Genomic DNA, 21,302 nt, shown 5'->3' with positions numbered 1-21,302 from the left:
CCAGGTTACCGGTTCTGGGCACCTCGCAGGACCCATGTCAAAGCTAGACTTTAGGCCCTGGCCGGTTGGCTCAGCGGTAGAGTGTCAGCCTGGCGTGCAGGGGACCTGGGTTCGATTCCCAGCCAGGGCACATAGGAGAAGCGCTCATTTGCTTCTCCACCTCCCCCCTCCTTCCTCTCTGTCTCTCTCTTCCCCTCCCGCAGCGAGGTTCCATTGGAGCAAAGATGGCCCGGGCGCTGGGGATGGCTCCTTGGCCTCTGCCCCAGGCGCTAGAGCGGCTCTGGTCGCAGCAGAGCGTCGCCCCCTGGTGGGCGTGCCGGGTGGATCCCGGTCGGGCGCATGTGGGAGTCTGTCTGTCTCTCCCCGTTTCCAGCTTTAGAAAAATACAAAAAAAAAAAAAAAAGCTGGACTTTGTAAATCCCAGCAGAGGGAGGACGACCAGGGCACGCCAACAACCCCTTGCTCCAGCCCATTCGGGGGGAAACGGACACGGACAGAAAGGGCTCGGCCTCTGATGGGCCTCTTGCCTCAGGTCCCTCTCTTTCCCGCTGTCTGTTTTCTAAAGTGAAGGCAACTCCAAAAGCAGATTAAGAAGCTCCTGGCTGTGGGCAGTGTCTCTAAAAAGTAAACAGAAGTCCACACCTCTGCCTGCAGACATCTAGAACCATTCCAGGGAAAACAAAAGAACGTGCTGGTAAGACAGCTGTCCCCTGCCCTCGGGACACCAGCGCCCCTGGGGCTCTATGACCAGAGGTTGTGGTGTAGGCACGGAGTGGGGAGCCAGGCACCCCCTTACATGTACTGCTTCTGCTCCTCGTGGTACTGCTCCTTGCTCTCCATGTTCTGCTCGAGAAGCAGCTGGTTCTGCTGGCCCAGCAGCTGGATCTGGCTCAGGAGGTGATGGTTTTCCTCCTCCAGGTTCCCCTTGAGGCGGGAGAGCAGCTAAAACACAGATGGACAGTATCTCAAACGCTCTGCGCCCTGCGTGAGGCCACGTGGGGAATCTACTTCCAGAAGAAAAACAAAACAAAGGCCACATGCACTAAGACGGTCGTTTTGTTATCTGGACACCAGTGGGAAGGACCAATGTGCAATGATGAGGGGGTGGGGGCCGAGCCCCCTGCAATCGCACCGTCCAGTCTGGTAGCCACTGGCCACACGTGGCCGGAGTGCTCCGAATGCAGCCAGTCTGAGCTAAGACGTGCTGTTCGTGCAAAATACACAACAGATTCTGAAGACTTAATAATAAAGTTAAAAAAAACAATGTAACATACCTCATTAATAATTTTGGGGGTTACATGTGATCTTTTAGATGTAATGACTACATAAAACATATCATTAAAAAAATTAATCCCGTTTCCCCTTCCACTTTTTTAGTGTGGCTACTAGAAAATTCTGTATTAGAGGTGGTGGCCTGCATTTCAGTGCTGTCGGACAGCTCTGCTCCAGAAGAGGGTCGGCACTCTTTCTTTAGAGAGAGAGAAAGCAAACGTTCTAGGCTGTTCAGGCAGGACGCGGGTCTCTGCTGCAACTATCCCCCTCTGTCCTCCCAGCAGGCAAGTAGCCACAGACACACGCACGCGCGTGGGCGTAGCTGTGTTAAAAAACCAAAAAAAACTTTACTTGTAGACGCTGGCATTTAGATTTCACATGGTTGCCATTTGCCACCCAGTGTTATTCTTCTTGGGACTCTCCCAGCCAGTACAGCCTGTCAAAGCCATGCGGGCTCAGAGACGCACAGACACAGGGAGGCGCGAGGGCTGCATTTCGGGCCCAGGCCGGCCCCGCCCTCGAGTAGCATCAGTGCGGCTGTCTAGCGGGAAAGTCTCGAGCTGTGGCTTCAGACACACTGGGTGGCAACCCGCTGCTCGGGAAGGACGAGGGTGGGGACCCCAGCTCACAAGGTCACTGTGAGAATTAAAGGAGGCGACAGGGTAAGCAGGGAGCAAAGTGCCCGGTGCTCAGGACAGAACTGAAACCGTCCTCGGCTGCTCCCGAACCGCTCTGACCCTGCAGAACACGAAGGCCAGGAGAAGGCATTTTCTCACACATCCCGCCACGACCGCGTTCGTCCCCTGCAAACGCCTGCGGCCCCCTCTTGGCCTCTGTGTGACCTTCACCCGCGGTGGCTGAGCAGATGCCCCCGAGGACCCACTGCAGCCAGCAGCTGCCGTCCAGGGAACACGGCCCCGGGCCTCACCTCGCAGTGGTTGTCCAGCTTGGTCAGCGAGATGTCCATGCTCTGGTGCTGCTCCTTCAGCTCGTCGAAGCGGGCCTGCCAGCGGCCCAGCTCCAGCTGCGCGGTGTTGAGCGCGGTCTTCAGCTCCTTGGTGTGGGCGTGCAGCTCCTCGTACTCCCCCCGCAGCTGCTGGTGCAGGAAGCTGACCCTGGGGGAGGGGGCCACAGGGCCGCGTGCTGAGGGGCGCGCCCAGCGCTGTGCAGCCTTACACAAAACCGCAGGCTCTCTGGGCCTCCGTGGTTTTCCGTGTGTGAATGAGTGGGCGGAACCAAACTGGCGGTTCTCACTGTGTCCACTGGGGGGTTTACAAGGGTGCCCCCACTTTGGGCTGGGGAGACAGAACAGGCTGAGTCACCCATCCAACAGAGCACCACTGTTAAAGTCGTGTATAGTTGGGGCTTTGGCCTATGTGCCTACTTGGAAGAAAGGGTTCTTCTATTTCAAACATTTAAAAAAAACATTGAAGTAACACATTTTTGCTCTAAAACTCCACATGTATGCCTGGCTCTTCTCCGCAATTCTAATTTCTAATTTCCAAGCCCCTTTCTGATCTCACCTTGTGAGACAAATGAAATACAAGACGCTAAGATATATGTAAATCCACCGAAATAATTATCATCATCATCATCATCATCATCATCACCATCCCCCAACTGGGGTTTCCTGGGGAAGATTTATATCAGAAAGCTCAAATTACCAGAGCCTCATGGACTCAGTTTGAACACAGATGTGCCTAGTCTGGCACACTGCATTGTTTTTTTAATTAGTTTAGCAGCATTTAGAAATTGTAATGTTTCCCGGCAACATTCGGATGTCTAGCTTCTTGGAGAATAAAGCACGGCCCGAGGATGACCTGGCTGTGACGCTGTCTCCGGCTGACAACCGCCAGACGGAGCACTGTCCCCATGTCAGTCTGGTCTGTCGCTGCCACTCCTCCCCCGTGGGGGCACCTGAGTGCGCCCCCCCCCCCGGCCCATTAAAACAGGGCTGTGGGAAGGGGGCGGCCTCATCTGGTCACACCTCTGAGCTGAGACAAGACCTGGGTTCCAATCCTGACTGCCAGTAACCAGGAGCCTTGACCTTGAACAAGTTACTTAATCTCTCTGAGCCTGTTTCATTTTTTTTTTTTTTTTTAATAATAGCTCAGTTAATTCTGGTTATTTGCAGTACAATGTTCTACCAAGTCACCTGGAACACTGAATTAGTGTATAGTGAAGCTGTTTCCATAGGTTCTGTGAGTCTCCGGCCACATTTCTGTCAACCGATCAAGACATACAACAGCCTTGAGTTAACACGGTCACAGCCAACCGCACCATGGCCCGTGCCTGAATGAAGCCCACCCACCACACGCACAGTCCCCGTGAGGCCCATCGCGGCCTGGCACTGGGGGGACACCAGACAGCACTGCAGCCCTCGTCTGGGGGCCGTTATGAACAGGGATGTCACCACCAAAAAGCACAAAAATAGGACACCGCAGCACGAAATGGACCACGAAAAGGAAGCTCGCTTGCAGCAGGAGAGCTGAAACGAGGCCAGCGCCACGGGCCTTGCTCAACCTCAGCTGCAGGGTGCACGTCAGGGCACGCCCGCACCTCACGCTCTGGGCACCTCACGCTCTGGGCACCTCACGCTCTGGGCACCTCACGCTCTGGGCACCTCACACTCTGGGCACCTCACGCTCTGGGCACGTCCACGAATGGCTATGAGCTCCGATCTGAGGGTTACAGGCACATTCAGCGAGTGGGTGAATTCACAAACAGCTGCTGCGTGAATGGCGGGATCGACCGCACTGCCTTCGTGGGGTCGTCACTGTCAGATGACGAAGGTCAGGTGCCAATCGTCACCATCACAAGTGTGGGAGATGAGGCTATCCAAACTTAGCCAGTGCACCACCCCAGATGTCACTTGAGTCCTCCCGTCCCAGCCACCAGCTAGAGTCCCCTTTGACCTTATTACCACCCTGCTGTTAACACGACAGGGTTTGTAAAAATGCACCATTACCAGGGAACTCACTTGACTTGACCTTAGCTCAGCGGGGGCTGAGTGAGTGGGTCTGAAAGAAATCCCGGCAGATGCTGCTGCATGGGGGCGGTGGCGGTTACCTGTCCAGCTCTCCCCGCAGCCTCTGGTTCTCGCCCGCGGCGATGGCACTCGTCCTCTGCTCCTGCTGCAGCGCCTCCCGCTCCGTGTGTAAGACCTTCTCCAGCTGCTCCAGCTCCGCCTTATGCTTCAGCATGTCCTCGTGCCTGTCGGAGGGAAACACCCCAGCTCGGGACAGACGCCCAGGAGACGGCGGGGGCGGGGCTGGACAGCAGGGAAGAGGGAGAACAGCCGCCGGGGCAGATGTCCACGCCAGCTCCAGGCCGGGCCAGCTCTGGGGTCTCCTCCAGTCTCAGAGCTGAATCCCACTCCTGCCACCTGTGTTTCCAAGGTCCCTTCCAGTCCCTGTCTCAGCAGCCTTCCTCCGTGAGCCTGCTGGGAACACCAGGACTATTTTCTGAACTCCACGCCCTTCTAAAAGAAACCACAACACACAGCTGAATTCCAGCGCACAGAACAGCTAATCGCCCCTCACCGGGAGTGGGTAAGCCCTCCACTCCCGCTTGGGAATGAGTCTCCCTGGTCAGAGCCAGGCCGTGTGGATGGCCAGAGGCGTGCCTGGTGGGTGCCACGCAGTTGCCAGGGTCATTCTGCACACACAAATATGCACACACATACCCCGCTCCTCAAGGCACCCCCAGCCCAGTCCTTCCCCTCCCCCACAACTACCCCTCAGCCTGGGGCTTTTATATTCTGTCTCCATCTTTATAAAGACCACACGGCTGTCTCTGGAGGGCAGCAGGCGGGAGGAGGCGTCCCTGACCAGCCCCAGCCTGCTCCTCCCGCCTGCTGGAACCCTCTGTGTTCAGGGACGACTCAGGAGCTCCCCCACGTCCAAGGTGGTGACTGACTCATCACATTTCAATCTTCCCCACTCACATAAACCCCTTTCCAGACCCCCTTCCCGAGTTTCCCACCTCACAGAAGGTCTGGCGGAGACCCCACAGTGTGCCGGGGTTCCCTGCCGCTGTGTACAGACCTCTACCCCCACATCAGCTGTTCTTGGACCATCTGACTGGAGCCAAGACTTGTGGGGGGACTCAAACTTGGAAACACACCCGCCCAGGCAGGTGGCCTTTAGTCACGGGGCAGAGGCTGCCCCGACGTGGTGAAGTGGGAAGCTGGGAGGTGGGGGTGTCTGGCTTTCAGGGTGGCGAGGTTCCTCATCTAGATTCTGGAGAAGATCATCCAGGTTTGACAAATGAGGACAACGGACCACCAGGGTCCCCAACTCCTGCCTCCCTGTTGGAATGTCTCGGGAAAAGCACGCTGAGCAAGCAAAGTCCGACCATCAGTGACCACCCAGCAGCACAGCGACCCTGTGAGCCTCGCCCCCACCGAACCCCCCGGCACGAGGTGTGGCACCCAGGAAACGTGTGTTGGGGGGATGAACGGGTGAGTCTCCAGTTCATGTATCAAACGAAACGAATACGAGCTGCCGTCCCTATGTCCCAGCCTCCTGCGCTTCTAAACCTACAGCCCCGCGGCAGCCAGACCGGGGGCCTCGTGCTGTCTGTCTAACCAGCAGAAACCACCGTGTAGTTTGGTAGCTCTGCATGTTCTACTGCTCACGGAGCTACGGGCAAAACAACAACGAACTTCTCTTCCTTCAAGCCTGTCAACTTGCACCTACACAAACCTTCCCTGTCTGGACAGACAGTAAGACTATGGTGACATTGTTGTAACGTGTCACAGGACACTTAGGATGAGACCTGTAGATGCCTGGAGAACGGCGGGCACCATGTGGGTTTCAGAGCGTGTCAACGCTTTCTGCTCCACGTCACTAGCAGCAGGGTGCCCTCCCCCCACGTCTAGACACAGCTGTCACCGTGCATACAGTAGGTGCTCCCTAAGCGTCACGTGACTGTGGGATGGGCGCAGGAGGAGGAAGAGACCGGAATTCCAAGAAGCAGAAGACGCTCATTTGCTCTGGCCAGTGGCACAGCAGACAGAGCGTCATCCCAGAGGGCCGAGGTCACTGGCAGGAGCCCTGGGATTTGACACAGAGGGCACTGACTCGGCCCGCGAGGTCGCCAGTTTGAGCCCTGGTCAGGGCACGTATGAAAAGCAATCAATGGCACAACCAAGTGGAACTAGAAGTCGATGCTTCTTTCTCTCTCTCTCTCCATCCCGCGCCCACAATCAATGGAAAAACTAGAATAAATAGATAAAGGAATCACAGATTCTGACAGGGAAGAAAAGGCCCAGGAAGCGCGGGAGGGCACTATGTTACTGTACGTCAGCAGCTGGGGTGAAATTCCCCTCCTTGCTCCTGGTTTGGAGAGAAAAAGAAGAGGGCGTGGGGACCCTCAGGGGAGCAGGGGCCCCAATGCTGACCCGAGGTTTCCCTGAGCCGGCTGAGCACAGCCTCGTCCTCTCAGGGACCCCAGTGCCGACCCGAGGTTTCCCTGAGCACAGCCTCAGGGGAGCAGGGACCCCAGTGCCGGCCCGAGGTTTCCCTGAGCACAGCCTCGTCCTCTCAGGGACCCCAGTGCCGACCCGAGGTTTCCCTGAGCACAGCCTCGTCCTCTCAGGGACCCAATGCTGACCCGAGGGTTCCCTGAGCACAGCCTCAGGGGAGCAGGGACCCCAGTGCCGGCCCGAGGTTTCCCTGAGCACAGCCTCGTCCTCTCAGGGACCCCAGTGCCGACCCGAGGGTTCCCTGAGCACAGCCTCGTCCTCTCAGGGACCCAATGCTGACCCGAGGTTTCCCTGAGCACAGCCTCGTCCTCTCAGGGACCCAATGCTGACCCGAGGTTTCCCTGAGCCGGCTGAGCACAGCCTCGTCCTCTCAGGGGCCCCAATGCTGACCCGAGGTTTCCCTGAGCCGGCTGAGCACAGCCTCGTCCTCTCAGGGACCCCAGTGCCGGCCCGAGGTTTCCCTGAGCACAGCCTCAGGGGAGCAGGGACCCCAGTGCCGGCCCGAGGTTTCCCTGAGCACAGCCTCGTCCTCTCAGGGACCCCAGTGCCGACCCGAGGGTTCCCTGAGCACAGCCTCGTCCTCTCAGGGACCCAATGCTGACCCGAGGTTTCCCTGAGCACAGCCTCGTCCTCTCAGGGACCCAATGCTGACCCGAGGTTTCCCTGAGCACAGCCTCGTCCTCTCAGGGACCCAATGCTGACCCGAGGGTTCCCTGAGCACAGCCTCAGGGGAGCAGGGACCCCAGTGCCGGCCCGAGGTTTCCCTGAGCACAGCCTCGTCCTCTCAGGGACCCCAGTGCCGACCCGAGGGTTCCCTGAGCACAGCCTCGTCCTCTCAGGGACCCAATGCTGACCCGAGGTTTCCCTGAGCCGGCTGAGCACAGCCTCGTCCTCTCAGGGACCCCAGTGCTGACCCGAGGTTTCCCTGAGCCGGCTGAGCACAGCCTCGTCCTCTCAGGGACCCCGTGCACCCTGGTCTCCAGCTGCACAAAGTCCTAGTCGCTGAGGGTGACGTCCGCTGTGCTTCCCGCGGGGAACCTTGCGGTGCCCAGACGCTGAAGTGGGGGGCCCAGAAGCAGCACAAGGGGACAGAACGAGGACGGGCAGGGGCCCCGCACACACCTGTCCCCGAGCTCCTTGTGCTCCAGCTCTAGGCTCCGGTGCAGCGTCTTCAGGCCGCTGTGCTGGTGGATGAGGGCCTCGTACTCGGCGGACTGCCGCTCGTGCAGCGTGCTCAGGTGCTCGTGGTCCTGCAGCAGCGCCTCGTAGGCAGCCGCCAGCCGCTCCTGCTGCCTCTGCAGGCCCTCGTGCTCGCTCTCCTTGGCCGCCTGCTGGCTCTGCAGCAGCGTGTACTGCGCGGTCAGTGAGGCGCTCTGCGAGCTCAACGTGGAGTTCTCCACCTGCCGGAGGGAGAGGTGATGATGGTGCCCCACCCGGTGCTGGCCCTGGGGAGCCGCACACAGCAAGGGGCCACGGGCAGGGCAGGTGCAGACACAGAAATGACAGGGACCCTCAGGGCAGGCACACCCCAGCCGGGCTCAGGACAGTTCTACCAGAACCCAGGGAAGCTCTGGGGAGAGGCCGGTGGCATAACAGACTGTCACGTGGCCCTAATTTTAGTCCTGTGCCCCTCTACTCAAATGCAACCTTTCTGGAAAAATTATGTCCTTTCTCAGGATAAGCTCCTCGGGTATCGTCTTCGACTACTTTTAAAAGCCAATTAAAAAAAAAGAAAAAGAAGTAGACGGAAAATCAGTAAGGCTACAGAATGCCTGAACAGCACTAGCAACCAATGTAACCTGCTATTCACAGTACGCCGCCCAGCGACACCCAGAACTGTCAGAGAGGGAGGAGGGAGGACCTGGTCCTCACCTGTCCTGAGGCTGGCATCTTCCCGCTATCGAAACAACAAAAACAAAACTATAAACCAATACATACCCTGTTTCATTTTTCACACAACAAACCCCAACCTCTCAGCCAAAGGGTTTCCTGTGTTTTGTCCCCGACCCATAAGTCATGTATTTTCAAACATTTTTCTCAGACGCTGAATTAATAATACATGATAACTCGTCTTCCCACAATCTATTCACCATAACTACAAACCAAAATCTCGAGCTGTGTGGCCCAGAACACTCGTGTGCTCGATGCTCTCAATGGCCCAGGAGCCCCTTCGTACCCTGGTTCCCTCGTGGAGGTTAAAAGTCCACCATAGCTTTCAAAAGGCTCTACATGTCCCACAGTCAAGAAGCCTGCTCAGCTCTACTGAACAAAACTTATAGTTGATCCCAGCATCTCTCTTCCAAGTCATTCCTAATTGCACATCAACACACTTTGAGAAATAGACAAGCCTTGGCCCTGGCCAGTTGTTGACTCAGTGGTAGAGCGTCAACTTGGCGTGTCAAGTTCTGGGTTCGATCCCTGGTCAGGGCACACAGGAGAAGCAATCATCTGCTTCTCCTCCCACAGCCATGGCTCGATTGACTTGAGTGCATTGCCCGGGTACTGAGAATGGCTCCATGGAGCCTCCACCTCAGGTGCTAAAAATAGCTCAGTTGTGAGCATCGGCCCCAGATGAAGAGTGGAGGGGTGTGCTAGTGGATCCCAGTGGGAGTGTATGTGGATTTCTGTCTGTATCTCCCCTTCTCTCATTAAAAAAAAAAAAAGAAAAAAAAAAGAAAACAGACAAGATGTGCAAGTAAAAACAGGGAAATGAAGCCTTCAGCCCAGGCCGTCGTAGGTTCATTCACTGAACCCAGTGCATTAACCTGACCATCATCACCACCTTCCAAGGCCCTGAGGCTAGGCACCTCTGTTTACAACGAGCCCATTAAAAATAAAATGGAACAGAACCCCACACTTCGCCCAGGCTTTGCCATGCTCACTGTGTGAAGTCACTGTGAGGAGCTGGCGTGCCCGGGGCGGGTCTCGGGGCCAGAGGCGTGCCGTGTGAAGTCACTGTGAGGAGCTGGCGTGCCCGGGGCGGGTCTCAGGGCCAGATGCGTGCCCTGCCCTCACCTGCAGCTTGGCTGTCTGGGTCTGCAGCGTGGCGTTGTGCTCCTGCAGGAAGGCGCTCTGCTTCTGGAGCGTCAGGATCTGACTGCTGAAGGCCACGTTCTGGGTCTCCAGGTGCTGCAGCTGATCCCTGAGCAGCTGCTTCTCGGCCTGCAGGGCTGCGTTCTAGGGGGAAGCAGGGGGCCGTCATCAAACACCAGCTCAGGAAACGGCACTTTGGAGGCCAGAGTCAGGGCCCACCAGGTGGGAGAAGTAACATTTTCCCTCTTGGAAAAAAACAATCAACAGAATTGGGGGGGGACCTATTTTGAGGGGGGATGTGCTTTCAAGACAGAAAAGAATGCCCCTCAAGGGGGTTCTGCAGAGCACCTGAGCCTGAGGGAGAGGCAGAGGCAGGCTGGAGCTGGAGCCACCCCGTCCTTTCTCTCTAACGCTTCTGTTTTCTGCTGAACTTCTGAGAGTGCAATTCAGGAGGCTGCTTGCAGAGGATGAGCGAGTAGGCCTGCGGCCACGGCCTCACCCTACTCAGGACTGACAGCAGGCGGAATAAAGTGGTTCATGCTCCATGAGGCTGATAAAGACCTCATAAAACATGCCACCAATTGGGCCAGGAGCCAGGGCACACAGGTCACAGGTAACGGGGGTCACACCTCACTAGCATGGACTTTGGTCAAGTCTCTTAAACTTGATGAAAACTATCGCCGTGTACTTCCTCAAAGTATTGGGAGAGTGAAATGAAATCGGGGGCTTGGATTGACACTGCAGAGCTATTTTCTGCAAAGGGCCTGATACTAAATATTTGGGGCACGCCAGCTATGTGGTCTCCACGCCAACTCCTCAGCCCCACCACCGCGGAGCTGGCAGCCCCACACGACAGGTGAACAAAGGGCACATCTATGTGCCAGGAAAGCCTTGTTTTCAGACGTGGGCATCGGGCCGGGCTTTGCCAGCCCCGGTACAGAGCAGACACACACACAGTATGAAAACAGTCCCGGTGTGTAAGCCACAGGCCACGTTGGATGGGCAGGCAGACTGGAAGTTGTGAGTATGCCCCTGTATGTGTTAGGAATGCTGAAGGACACTGACATGAAAAGCAGCTCACAGGTCCTGCCAACACAACTCAAGAAGTGTCCACCTAGATCTGGATAAGTCTCAACAGAATCTACGTCCAGTGTCCTTCCCAGAGATGGCATTATGTCACGGGGGTCATGCAGAAGATGGGCTCTCTTTCAGGGCCCAGGGCTGGGGCGACTCACGTTCCGCTCCAGCTCGATGGCCCGGTCCTGTACTCGCAGCCGTTCCACGGTGGCTTCCTTGTGGCTCGACCCCCAGCTCTCCTTCCCCTGCTGACCAGTGGCCGACGTCCCCACAGGGGGTTTCAAAGAGTTCTGAAGGTGCTTCCCCTCCTCCTGGTTCTGCCTGAGGCCCTCACAGTCCTCCTTCAGCTGTGGGCACAGGGGCACGGAGGCAGGCTGGGGTCAGGAAGAGGCCTGGCACAGTGCCTGTCCCAGTGGCCGGAGAGCAGCGGCCCTACCCCCACCTCCCGCCTCCCCCAGCACCGGCACACAAGGCCGACACCCTGCTCTGCTTTGGTGGAGGGGCACGTAACCTCTATCCCAGGGGTCCCCAAACTTTTTACACAGGGGGCCAGTTCACTGTACCTCAGACCGTTGGAGGGCCAGACTATAAAAAAAAACTATGAACAAATCCCTGTGCACACTGCACATATCTTATTTTAAAGTAAAAAAACAAAACGGGAACAAATACAATATTTAAAATAAAGAACAAGTAAATTTAAATCAACACACTGACCAGTATTTCAATGGGAACTATGCTCCTCTCACTGACCACCAATGAAAGAGGTGCCCCTTCTGGAAGTGCGGTAAGGGCCGGATAAATGGCCTCAGGGGGCCGCAGTTTGGGGACCCCTGCTCTATCCTGCACAGAGGCTGGCACCCCAGCCTGCTGCAGTCCTGACTGAAGCCACACGACGGTGGCGAGTCTTCTCACTTCCTGAGCCTCAGCCTCTCCCCTCTACCAAGACGGAGGTGAGCCCGGGCAACGTGGACCACGTGCTGTTATAAAGCCCGTCCCAGCTCTAGAACCGCCTTGCTCTGGACTCCTTATCCAATCGCACAACCAGGAAACGCGCTGAGGGCTCATAAAGGGGGGATGGAAGAGCACCTGTGTGCACGTGTGGGAGAGCAAACAGATGGAGGACATGTGTGTGCAAGCATGTGGAGGGCATGTGTGTGCCAAGAGTAGACATGTACATCCTTGCAAGCCTCCATCCCGCTTGAAGGTGCCCGTGAGACTCTGCTTACTGCCCGATGCGCACAGGTTCAGTGGGTTCTCATCATTGTCCCCAGATATTATTCCTTTCCTCCCCACCCCCAGCCTCTGATTCACACTCTGGTTCTGTGCAGCCCGATATGCACGGTTCTGAAGTAGCGGAACCCTGCTGCTCGGTCACACGTGTCCAGGAAGACGGGCACCCCGGCTGCCCTTCTGCTACCCAGGTGAGACAGGGACCCCACGGCCGGGACCCAGAGCTTGCCCCGCAGGCCGGCTCTTACCGCCTGGAGCTCTTTCTGCAGCTGGAGGTTCAGGCTGGCTTTCTCTTCCACCTGCGCTTCTAAGAACACGATCTTCTCTTCTCTCATGGCTAGTGTCGTCCTTAATGCTGATTCATTCCTGCCCTCCAAAATCTTGTATTTCCTGAAAAGCACAAAGATACAATAGTATCCTGTCTGCCGTTGCCACCCACAAGCTCCGATCTCCCAGCCGCCACCTGTCCCCGCCTCCATCAGACTGGTTTCCTTCGGCACGTGGCAGCCACCAGCCCAGAACGTCTGCAGGAGCCGAAACCACCCGGCCAGGGCCACCCCGGGACGCCCAGGTCAACACGCCTGTGACATCTTCAAGGGTCACTGGGGCAGGTTTGCAGCCATTGTCTTAGGGAGGAGTGATCCCGGCCTTTTTACACAAGGGGAAACTGAGTCTCGGGGAGGCTGAGCAACTTGCCCAAGGCCACAGTGCTAGGGGACTGCACCAGAAGGATGTCACGTTCTAGCATGTGGATCTTGTCAGTTACAAGTTCAGGGCTGCCTTGAACAATGAGATAATTTAAGAAAGCACTGCAGGCAAAGGCAATAAATTGTAAAAAGAAAAAAATTAAAGGGCTGGGGTGGGGGAGAGGGGGATAAAAGGGTGGGACAGAGGCCTGCTAGGGCAGTGAGACTACCCTGTAGGACACTAATGATGGACACTTGTCATCATATATCCGTCCAAACCCACAGAATGGACACCACCACGAGTGACCCCTAACGGGAACTATGGACTCGGGGTTGATGACGTGTCAGTGCAGGTCACTGAGTGTGACAAACGTACCACCACAGCAGGGGACGCTGATTATGGGGGAGGCTGTGTCCACGGCAGGGACAGGGGTACATGGGAAATTACTGCACCTTCTTTAATTAATTCCCTTCTATTTTGCTTTGAACCTAAAACTGCTCTAAAAAATAAAGTCTATTAAGAAAAAGAAGCCTGGCCCTGGCCGGTTGGCTCAGTGGTAGAGCGTCGGCCTGGCATGCAGGAGTCCCGGGTTCGATTCCCAGCCAGGGCACACAGGAGAAGCACCCATCTTCTTCTCCACCCCTCCCCCTCTCCTTCCTCTCTGTCTCTCTCTTCCCCTCCTGCAGCCGAGGCTCCATTGGAGCAAAGTTGGCCCGGGCGCTGGGGATGGCTCCTTGGCCTCTGCCCCAGGCGCTAGAGTGGCTCTGGTCGCAACAGAGCCACGCCCCCTGGTGGGCATGCCGGGTGGATCCCGGTCGGGTGCATGCAGGAGTCTGACTGCCTCCCCGTTTCCAGCTTCAGAAAAATACAAAATACAAAAAAAAAAAAAAAAAAAAAAAAGAAGCCTTTTTATTAGACAAAGGCACCTCCGCCCTCTCCTCCCTGGGCCCTCTAGGAGGAGGACCTGGACATGAAGGACCCCCGCCCTCTGCCAGGAGGGCTACGCAGAGCTCTGCACTGAGGGCGCGAGGAGGTGGGACACGGTGCACGTGGGAGTAGGTGCGGGTGTCGGGCCTGCAGACTCATGGGAGGGGTCCTCACGTGTCGCTGTTGCTGTTGTCATCCTGCAGAAGCAGCTCCTTGTGCAGGCCGACCTTCTCCAGCTCCTGGCTCAGTTTGTCCAGCTCACTGGTCAGCTGCTGGCTCTTCAGCTTCTCCAGCACCAGGTCCTGCAGGGACAGGGAGAGGACGTGAGTCGGACAGGAGCCCGGCGGAAACGGCAGGGAGGGCTGGGCACAGGTCCTCCCCGAGGCTGAGCGACTGTCTTCCCGGTCACGGCCGACTCGGGTGACCGACTCGGGTGTCGAGAGGACTGGGCGGTGGCTCAGATGGGGACAGGTGAGCCTCAGAACGTCTCCCAAAGAGAAGACTGAATACGCCCTTCCGGCCCCTTGCACTGTAGATGACCGGGCCACGGGGCAGTGTGTCAGGACGGAGCCAGTGTGCTCCAAACACACGCAAACGTGGGCCTGAAATACCGCTATGTTGGCCTTTACCCGGCAGGTTCAAATCCCCACAAGGGTTCCCTTTTCTGGGGGGTAATGTAATGCCACGCTCGTGGCAAGAACTGGGAACAGACAGAAAGTACAAAAAGGAGCAAGGTTTCATTTTAAATCCCGGTTTTGATTTTCCTTTTCTAACGCGGGTGCTACTCTCATTCGGGTGGCTGCCTTCGTGTCGGCTACCCACGCCCACGCCTCTTCGCAGCTCTCCAGAATGCCGCGACTTCCTGCCACGTTCACAGCTGTGTGCACGCGTGCCGGCCCCCACCGATCTGAAGGCCTGGACCCGCAGCGTGACAGAGCACGGTGCTCGCCAAACACTCCACCCACAAACTTCCCAGCCACCTGCCGTTAGGTGAAGCCAGGTTTGAAGAAGATAGATACCTTTGTGAATGTTTACATGTGCAACGATGTCCAGTATTAAAATAGTGAAAACAACCTAACTGCCAAAAAATAATTACAGTAAACCTATAGAATTAGTGTAATTAGTGCCGGCAGCCACTAGAAATTGTAGCATAAAACCTATTAACATAAATGAGAAAAAGCATAAGTAAATATAATGGGATTAGGAAGAAGAGAGAAAGAGGGGGAAGGAGAGAGGGAGGGAGGGAGAGAGGCAGAGGGAAGGAAGGAGGGAGGAGTACATGCATAGGAGAAATGATAAAATAAACCAACTACCAGCAGTGGTTATCTCTGGGCAGTGAGAGACCAGCTGATTTTCACCTGCTGCTTCTTACCTTTCGGTCTTGCCCTGTTCAGCACCAGGGCAAACACTTAAGGAGGCCGCTCAGCCCCACTTCCACGCCAGGCCGGAGCGCACCAGCCCGCCGTCCCCCGTGGAGGGGCTGCCGTCCCCCGCTCACCTCTCTCAGGGTCGTCAGAGTCCTCGTGTGCATGGTGACTTGCTTGGTGAGGTCCCTGTTGTCCCTCTCGAGCTCCTTCAGCTTGGCGGCCGCGTCCCTGCAGCGGGCCAGCTCCTTGTCCAGCGCGCGGCTCTCCTTCTCGGCGGCGGACAGCTTGGCGGCGCTGTCGTCCAGCACGGCGTCCTTGAGCTCCACCTGCTGCCACAGCCGCTTCACCTCCTTGTCCAGCAGCTTCTTGTCCTTCTCCAGCTGGGCCACCTCCTGCTCCAGGGCCTTCCTGTCCTGCTCGGAGCGCTCCAGCTGCCGGCTGGTGAGCCGCTGGGCCTCCAGGTCCCGCTGCAGGGCCTGGCGCTCCGCCTCCAGCTCGCCCAGCGCCCGCTCCCGGGCCTGCGCCTTCTGGCCGCTGCTCTCCAGGCTCTGCTGCAGCCGCAGGTTCTCGGCGCTCAGGCTCTGGTAGCTGAGCTCCAGGCGCTCCGACTTCTTGCCCAGGGCCTTCAGCAGCTCCACCGTCTTCCTCAGCTCCTCCTTCTCCCGCTCCAGCTCCTGGTTCTCCCGCTCCACCTGCGCCATCTTGGCGCCCGTGAAGCGCATGGCCTCCACCACGCGGCGCAGCTCCAGGTTCTCCGCGTCCAGCTGCCTGTTGTCCCGCTCCAGCCCCTCCAGCTGCACCGACACATTCTGCAGGGTGTCCAGGGACTTGCGCAGCCTCCGGTTCTCCAGCGTCAGGCCCTGGCCCTCGCGCTCCAGGGCGTCGGCCCGCTCGGCCGCCGCGGTCAGGGCGGCCACCTTCCCGGCCAGCTGCTCGCCCTCCCTCTCCAGCCGGCGCAGCTCCTTCTCCAGCGCCTCCGCCCGCTCCGCCCGCTCCCGCGCCTGCTCCAGGTCCCGCTGCAGCTGCTGCTTCTCGAACTCCAGCCTGCTGAGCTGGCTGCCGGTCTCCGTCACCGTCTGGTGGAGGGCTTTGTTCTCCCTCTCGACGTCCTTCACGCGCGCCTCGCTGCCGACCTGTGCCCTCTCCCGCAGCGACCGCACAGCCTGGTTGAGATGATCCTTCTGTTGCTCCAGATCCTTGATCTGCAGGAAGACACAGCGAGAACGACATGGGCGGTGGCACCCACACATTTCGGGGATTTGGGTCCGAACTGGGGGACCAATGTGTAGGCTTTGGAAGACTCTCCTACCATGTACCCAGAGAGATCCTAACATTGCCCAGGGTCTGCTCTGGACACAGGCGAAGGGCACACAGATGCCCCCTGAGACAGCTGAGGTCGAAACACACCACAGCAGCCAGGATGACTCAGAAACGTAAGTCACACCTCCTCTTACAAGGGAAGTGACTTCCCGTCCTACTCTTTTTTTTTTTTTTTTCTTCTGAAGCTGGAAACGGGGAGAGACAGTCAGACAGACTCCCGCATGCGCCCGACCGGGATCCACCCGGCACGCCCACCAGGGGCGACGCTCTGCCCACCAGGGGGCAATGCTCTGCCCCTCCGGGGCGTCGCTCTGCGGCGACCAGAGCCACTCTAGCGCCTGGGGCAGAGGCCAAGGAGCCACCCCAGCGCCCGGGCCATCTTTGCTCCAACGGAGCCTTGGCTGCGGGAGGGGAAGAGAGAGACAGAGAGGAAGGAGGGGGTGGGGGGTGGAGAAGCAAATGGGCGCTTCTCCTGTGTGCCCTGGCCGGGAATCGAACCCGGGTCCCCCGCACGCCAGGCCGACGCTCTACCGCTGAGCCAACCGGCCAGGGCCACTTCCCGTCCTACTCTTGATCCTGGTCTGCAGGAGCCCAGATGCGGCCGCCCACCTCTGAGGCCTCTCCTCATGCCCCACCCCCCACAGACACACCTCTGAGGCCTCTCCTCATGCCCGCCCCCCACAGACACACCTCTGAGGCCTCTCCTCATGCCCCGCCCCCCACAGACACACCTCTGTGGCCTCTCCTCATGCCCCGCCCCCCACAGACACCGCTCAGTGGCCTCTCCTCATGCCCCGCCCCCACAGACACGGCTCAGTCTTCCCTCCGCCCTGACTCCTCGCCACGCTCCACCCCCACCTGCAGCTTCACCGGCTCCGGCTCACCCCCTCCCCCGGGCTCCGTGGGGTGTCAGCTGCTCGGAGAAGCCTTGCACCACGATTCTGAACGTCCGGCACTTAGCAGGACTCTCTCCCTGGACCCACACTCATTCCCTCAATAGCATACATCTGAAGTCACCTGTCATTCTGCCTTCTACAATGTAAGACACATCAGGGGGGAGGCCCCACGTCTGTTCTATACATAGCACCATCCCAACTCCCTTTCTTTGCTCTATTAGAGGCTAAAAAACCCAAGTCCTTGATACTCAGCCTCCCTTGCAGCTAGGGGTAGTCATGTCTTAGGTCTGGCCAACGAGATGTCAACAGAGGGTCCCGGTGAGGCCGTCCCCCTGCCCGTTTCTTGGGGATGTACAACAGCCACGGCCAAGACTGGCGGAGCAGGAAGAGGGAAGCCTGGCTCCTGGGTGGCACTGCCGTCCCAGCACCAGACTGCGTGCCCTGGGACTTCTCACAGTGTGAGGCAAACCAAGCCTGGAGGCTCGTCCGGGTTCTCAGCGTGATGCTGGATATTCGGACCTGGGTCATCCTTTGTCCTGTGGGGCTGTCCCGTGTGTGCAGGACATTTAGTTACATCCCTGGCCTCTACCCACCAACATGCCAGGGCACCTCCTCTCTCCTCCCCCATGCCATGACAATCAAAAACAAGGTCGCCAGTGTCCCCGAGAGGCAGGGTCTGGACCCGCCCGCTCCTGCAGTTGAAAACTGCCGGTCCAAGCTGCAGGAGAGCGAGGACACTGGTGACCCCGCAGCGCTGACAAGTTACCAGAAGGTGGCTAGGACCCTGGGCCTTCCCTGTTGCAGGCGGGGGGGGGGGGGTGGTGGTCCCGGGGGCCGTATCGCGCTGTGGGGCCGACCTGCCTGGCTCTGTCAGCCTTCAGCGTCTCCATGTCACTCTGCAGCTGCTCCTTCTCTTTGATCAGCTCCTCACTGAGGGTCTCCAAGTCCTGGTTGCTCTGCTTCTCCCTCTCCAGCTGGGTCTGCAGCTTTTCGATCTGCAGAGCCAAACAGCCGGCCAGTGGAAAAGTCAGTTTCACAAAACAAACTATGTTTTAAAGCAAATCTCAACTGTGTCAGCCCCATAAAGACCTTTAGCAGGCCTTTCTCAAGGGAAAATGCCCAGGCCTTGCTGGGCAGTGACCTCCTCTTACCCCTGACCACTAACTCTTAGCCCACAGCTTGCACTTCCAGCTCAGGGCAGAGAGAAAAGTCATGGGCACTAAGCAGTCAGCCTCCCTCTGGGCCTACCAACCTCTCACCTTCATGGCCACGTGCTCAATGCCCCTGGGTCACCTGCTTCCATCCCAGGCCTTGACCACTATCCTGAGGGTCAGAGTACATGCCCTGGGGCCGGCAGCCACCACCACTGGGTGCCGTGCAGGGATGTCACGGGATGGTGACATCCTGTTCACCCAGATGCTCAGGTGGCCTTCCGCATTGCCTGACTCCTCTCACCCCCCAAATACATGTGCCTCCAGGGGCACCACGCTGCTCCCCCCTCACCCTGCTGCCTGCCCCAGGCCAGACCACGGTCCATCTTGCCTGGACTGCCCCGTCACCAACCAGGCAAGCTTCTTCCCCATGAGTGGAGAGGGCAGATGCAGGGGGGCTCGTATGCGTGTCCACACGTCACCCTGTCAGCACGCTGAGCCCCTGCCCCGACCCGGAGACCCAGGGATGGGGGAGCCTCCCGCAGCCAGGGCCAACAGCACAATGTGCCGTGCCGTACTGTGTACTGTGTCCAAGTCTGTCTCACAAGCGAGACCAACCTCCGCAGCCTTCCTATCGCTGCCCCACCTCCTCGCACCTCCTCCTCGCCTGCGCTCCGCAGGGAACACGACTGAGTGGCCGTGAGGAGCCAGGCAGCGAGCAGGTGTTGTAACCATCATTCATAGAAGGGCACGGGGCTCAGAGAAGTCGAGTGACTTGCCCAAAGGCCCACAGCGAGGATGAGGCAGAGCTCGGGCACACAGCCGCGGGCCTACTCCAGCCCCGCCCACTCAGCGGGGCCTGCGGTGTGCCCCCCCGCCCCCCCACTCCCGCCTTACTGTTTACTAGGCTTCACCCCTGCGGTGTGCCCCCCCCGCCCCCCCACTCCCGCCTTACTGTTTACTAGGCTTCACCCCCGCCCTCCCTTCCCTCCCAGAGAAAAGAATGTGACTCCAGCCTTTGCATTTCCGACGGTTGGTGATTCTCATCTGAAGGTGTGACTGCCCCGTGTCCCAACCACCACTGCTAGTCACCCCTATCTTTCTCCTTGTCCGGTTCCTTGAGCCGTGGGACTGGAGCCCTTTCTCCTGTCTGTCCCCGAAGGCCCTTGGTTCCCCTGGGGGAGTTCGCTGGGCTGAGACTTGAGCTGGCCCCACCGGTTCCCCATCCTCCCTGAAGTGCCGGGCTCGGCCTGAGAGCTCCGGTGGGGAGGCCGCAGGTCCCCGAGTGCGCAGGTGCCAGGGACCCGCCTCTCCGCCCCGTACTGCTCTGTGCTACCGTGACAGGTCCCCAAAGGGCCGCCCCTCGTCCTCTGAAGATCAGGACTCTTGGTTGAAGAAATGGACTCTTAGAATGTCAATGCAAAGTCAGATGTGGGACAGAGGCACCTTCTCTAAGGTTCACAGAGGTGTTGTGAGTTACAGGCAAGGATGTAAACTTCAGGGAACCATGGTTTACACAGACATTTCATACTGAAGAAAGCCCACAGCCCAGCGCCCCTCGGGGTGGTGGGGGCGCGGAGCTGGCATTGGGAGAGCTGGACTCCCGCCGCTGCGTCCCGGATGACCCTTGTCCCTCCTTCTCAGACACCTCCCTCCTTCTCAGACACCTCCCAGAGTGGCCGTGCTGTCTGGACTTGTCCGGAGGCTGTGCCTGCCCTTGTTCCAGGACCACTCGTGTTGGGCTTGTCACCTGTGGTGCTCAGCCGAGGGCAGAGCCACGCCACCCATCCAACGTTAGGGAGGACCCACTACGCGCCTGGCTCGTGGGGAGAGAGCAAAGCCAGCCCTGCTGGGTGAGGACAGACGCCGCCAGGCAGTGGGCAGTGGGCAGGCTGCAGGACAGGACAGGAGTGCCCTGGCGAGCCGAGGGCTGCCTTCCCGGGGCGCCTGGTTCCGGACACAGGACAGCGCTGCTCTGGGAACCGCAGCCCCTTCCTTCTACGAGGGACTCTGAGCCAGGATGTTCCCCGAGGGCCGTGGTGTCCTAGCAGGGAACTGATCCAGACAGGAAGCAGGAGGGTGGGACCCGAGAGACGGGCGGCTGAGGAGTCCCGCCCGGTCGGCAGCACCCACCGCCAGCCCTGTCTGTGCAGAGGAGGGACAAGGGTGGATCCCGAGGGCAGGAGAAGCGTCGTAGGCCACCTGAGGCCCGCAGGGGGCTGGGCCACAGAGGTGACAATGCAGGCTTTCTGCAGCAGACTCCTGAGGACCCAGAGAGTTGGAGGTTCTCATCATTCTAAAGTCAATTCTTTCATATCTCGGCCAAGGTCGGACTGCCATTCATAAAGACATTTCCTGTGCCAGGCCCACGTGAGTCTAAAGAACCCCCGCTGTCTGGCCGCTTTCCCTGTGCTGCTCTGCGGGAGAGACAGGGCACAGATGGGGCTCCTATTGTCCCACAGAGAAAACAAACTATCTGGCAGGTTCCCTGCTGCAAGGTGTACAGTGCTTCAGAGGGGCAAGAGTGACCAAGCCTCGGACGTCCCACGAGAGGACTGGAGAAGCCATTTCACGGGGGGACAAACGGTCCCAAGCCTCACCCAGAAATAAAGTCCCAGAAAGCCGTGACCAGAGGAACCCAGGTCTCCCGTCTGCAGCCCTGTCACGGGCCGGCAAGGACAGACACTCGGACACCTGCAAGCCCCAGTCCTACGTGGTGGCCAGCAGGTAAGAGTGGTCCTGCCCTCTCCCTCATCTGGAATCCAGCCAGGGGTCAAGGTGTGTTCAGAGCCCACAGTGCACCATGCTATCCACAGTGTGGCTACAGATACTGATGGCCTCTGACCCACAATGA

General features: G+C 58.4%; 1 protein-coding gene across 3 annotated transcripts in view; it reads right to left on the bottom strand.

Annotated features, from left to right (window-relative positions):
- Positions 1-21,302, bottom strand: part of CCDC88C (coiled-coil domain containing 88C) — a 133,008-nt gene that overhangs the window by 19,684 nt on the left and 92,022 nt on the right. For all 3 annotated transcript variants that reach the window (XM_066273235.1, XM_066273237.1, XM_066273236.1), the window contains 10 exons: positions 18,155-18,292; positions 15,213-16,283; positions 13,889-14,016; positions 12,349-12,490; positions 11,029-11,217; positions 9,776-9,937; positions 7,883-8,160; positions 4,342-4,485; positions 2,201-2,387; positions 797-942 (listed from right to left, as the gene is read on the bottom strand). In XM_066273235.1, coding sequence (XP_066129332.1) covers positions 797-942; positions 2,201-2,387; positions 4,342-4,485; positions 7,883-8,160; positions 9,776-9,937; positions 11,029-11,217; positions 12,349-12,490; positions 13,889-14,016; positions 15,213-16,283; positions 18,155-18,292 — 2,585 coding nt within the window. The remainder of the gene's footprint in view (positions 1-796; positions 943-2,200; positions 2,388-4,341; positions 4,486-7,882; positions 8,161-9,775; positions 9,938-11,028; positions 11,218-12,348; positions 12,491-13,888; positions 14,017-15,212; positions 16,284-18,154; positions 18,293-21,302) is intronic.

The sequence above is a fragment of the Saccopteryx bilineata genome, chromosome 4 (genome assembly GCF_036850765.1).
Source record: "Saccopteryx bilineata isolate mSacBil1 chromosome 4, mSacBil1_pri_phased_curated, whole genome shotgun sequence".
Lineage (NCBI taxonomy): Eukaryota > Metazoa > Chordata > Mammalia > Chiroptera > Emballonuridae > Saccopteryx > Saccopteryx bilineata.
This window is presented reverse-complemented; position numbering and strand designations above follow the sequence as displayed.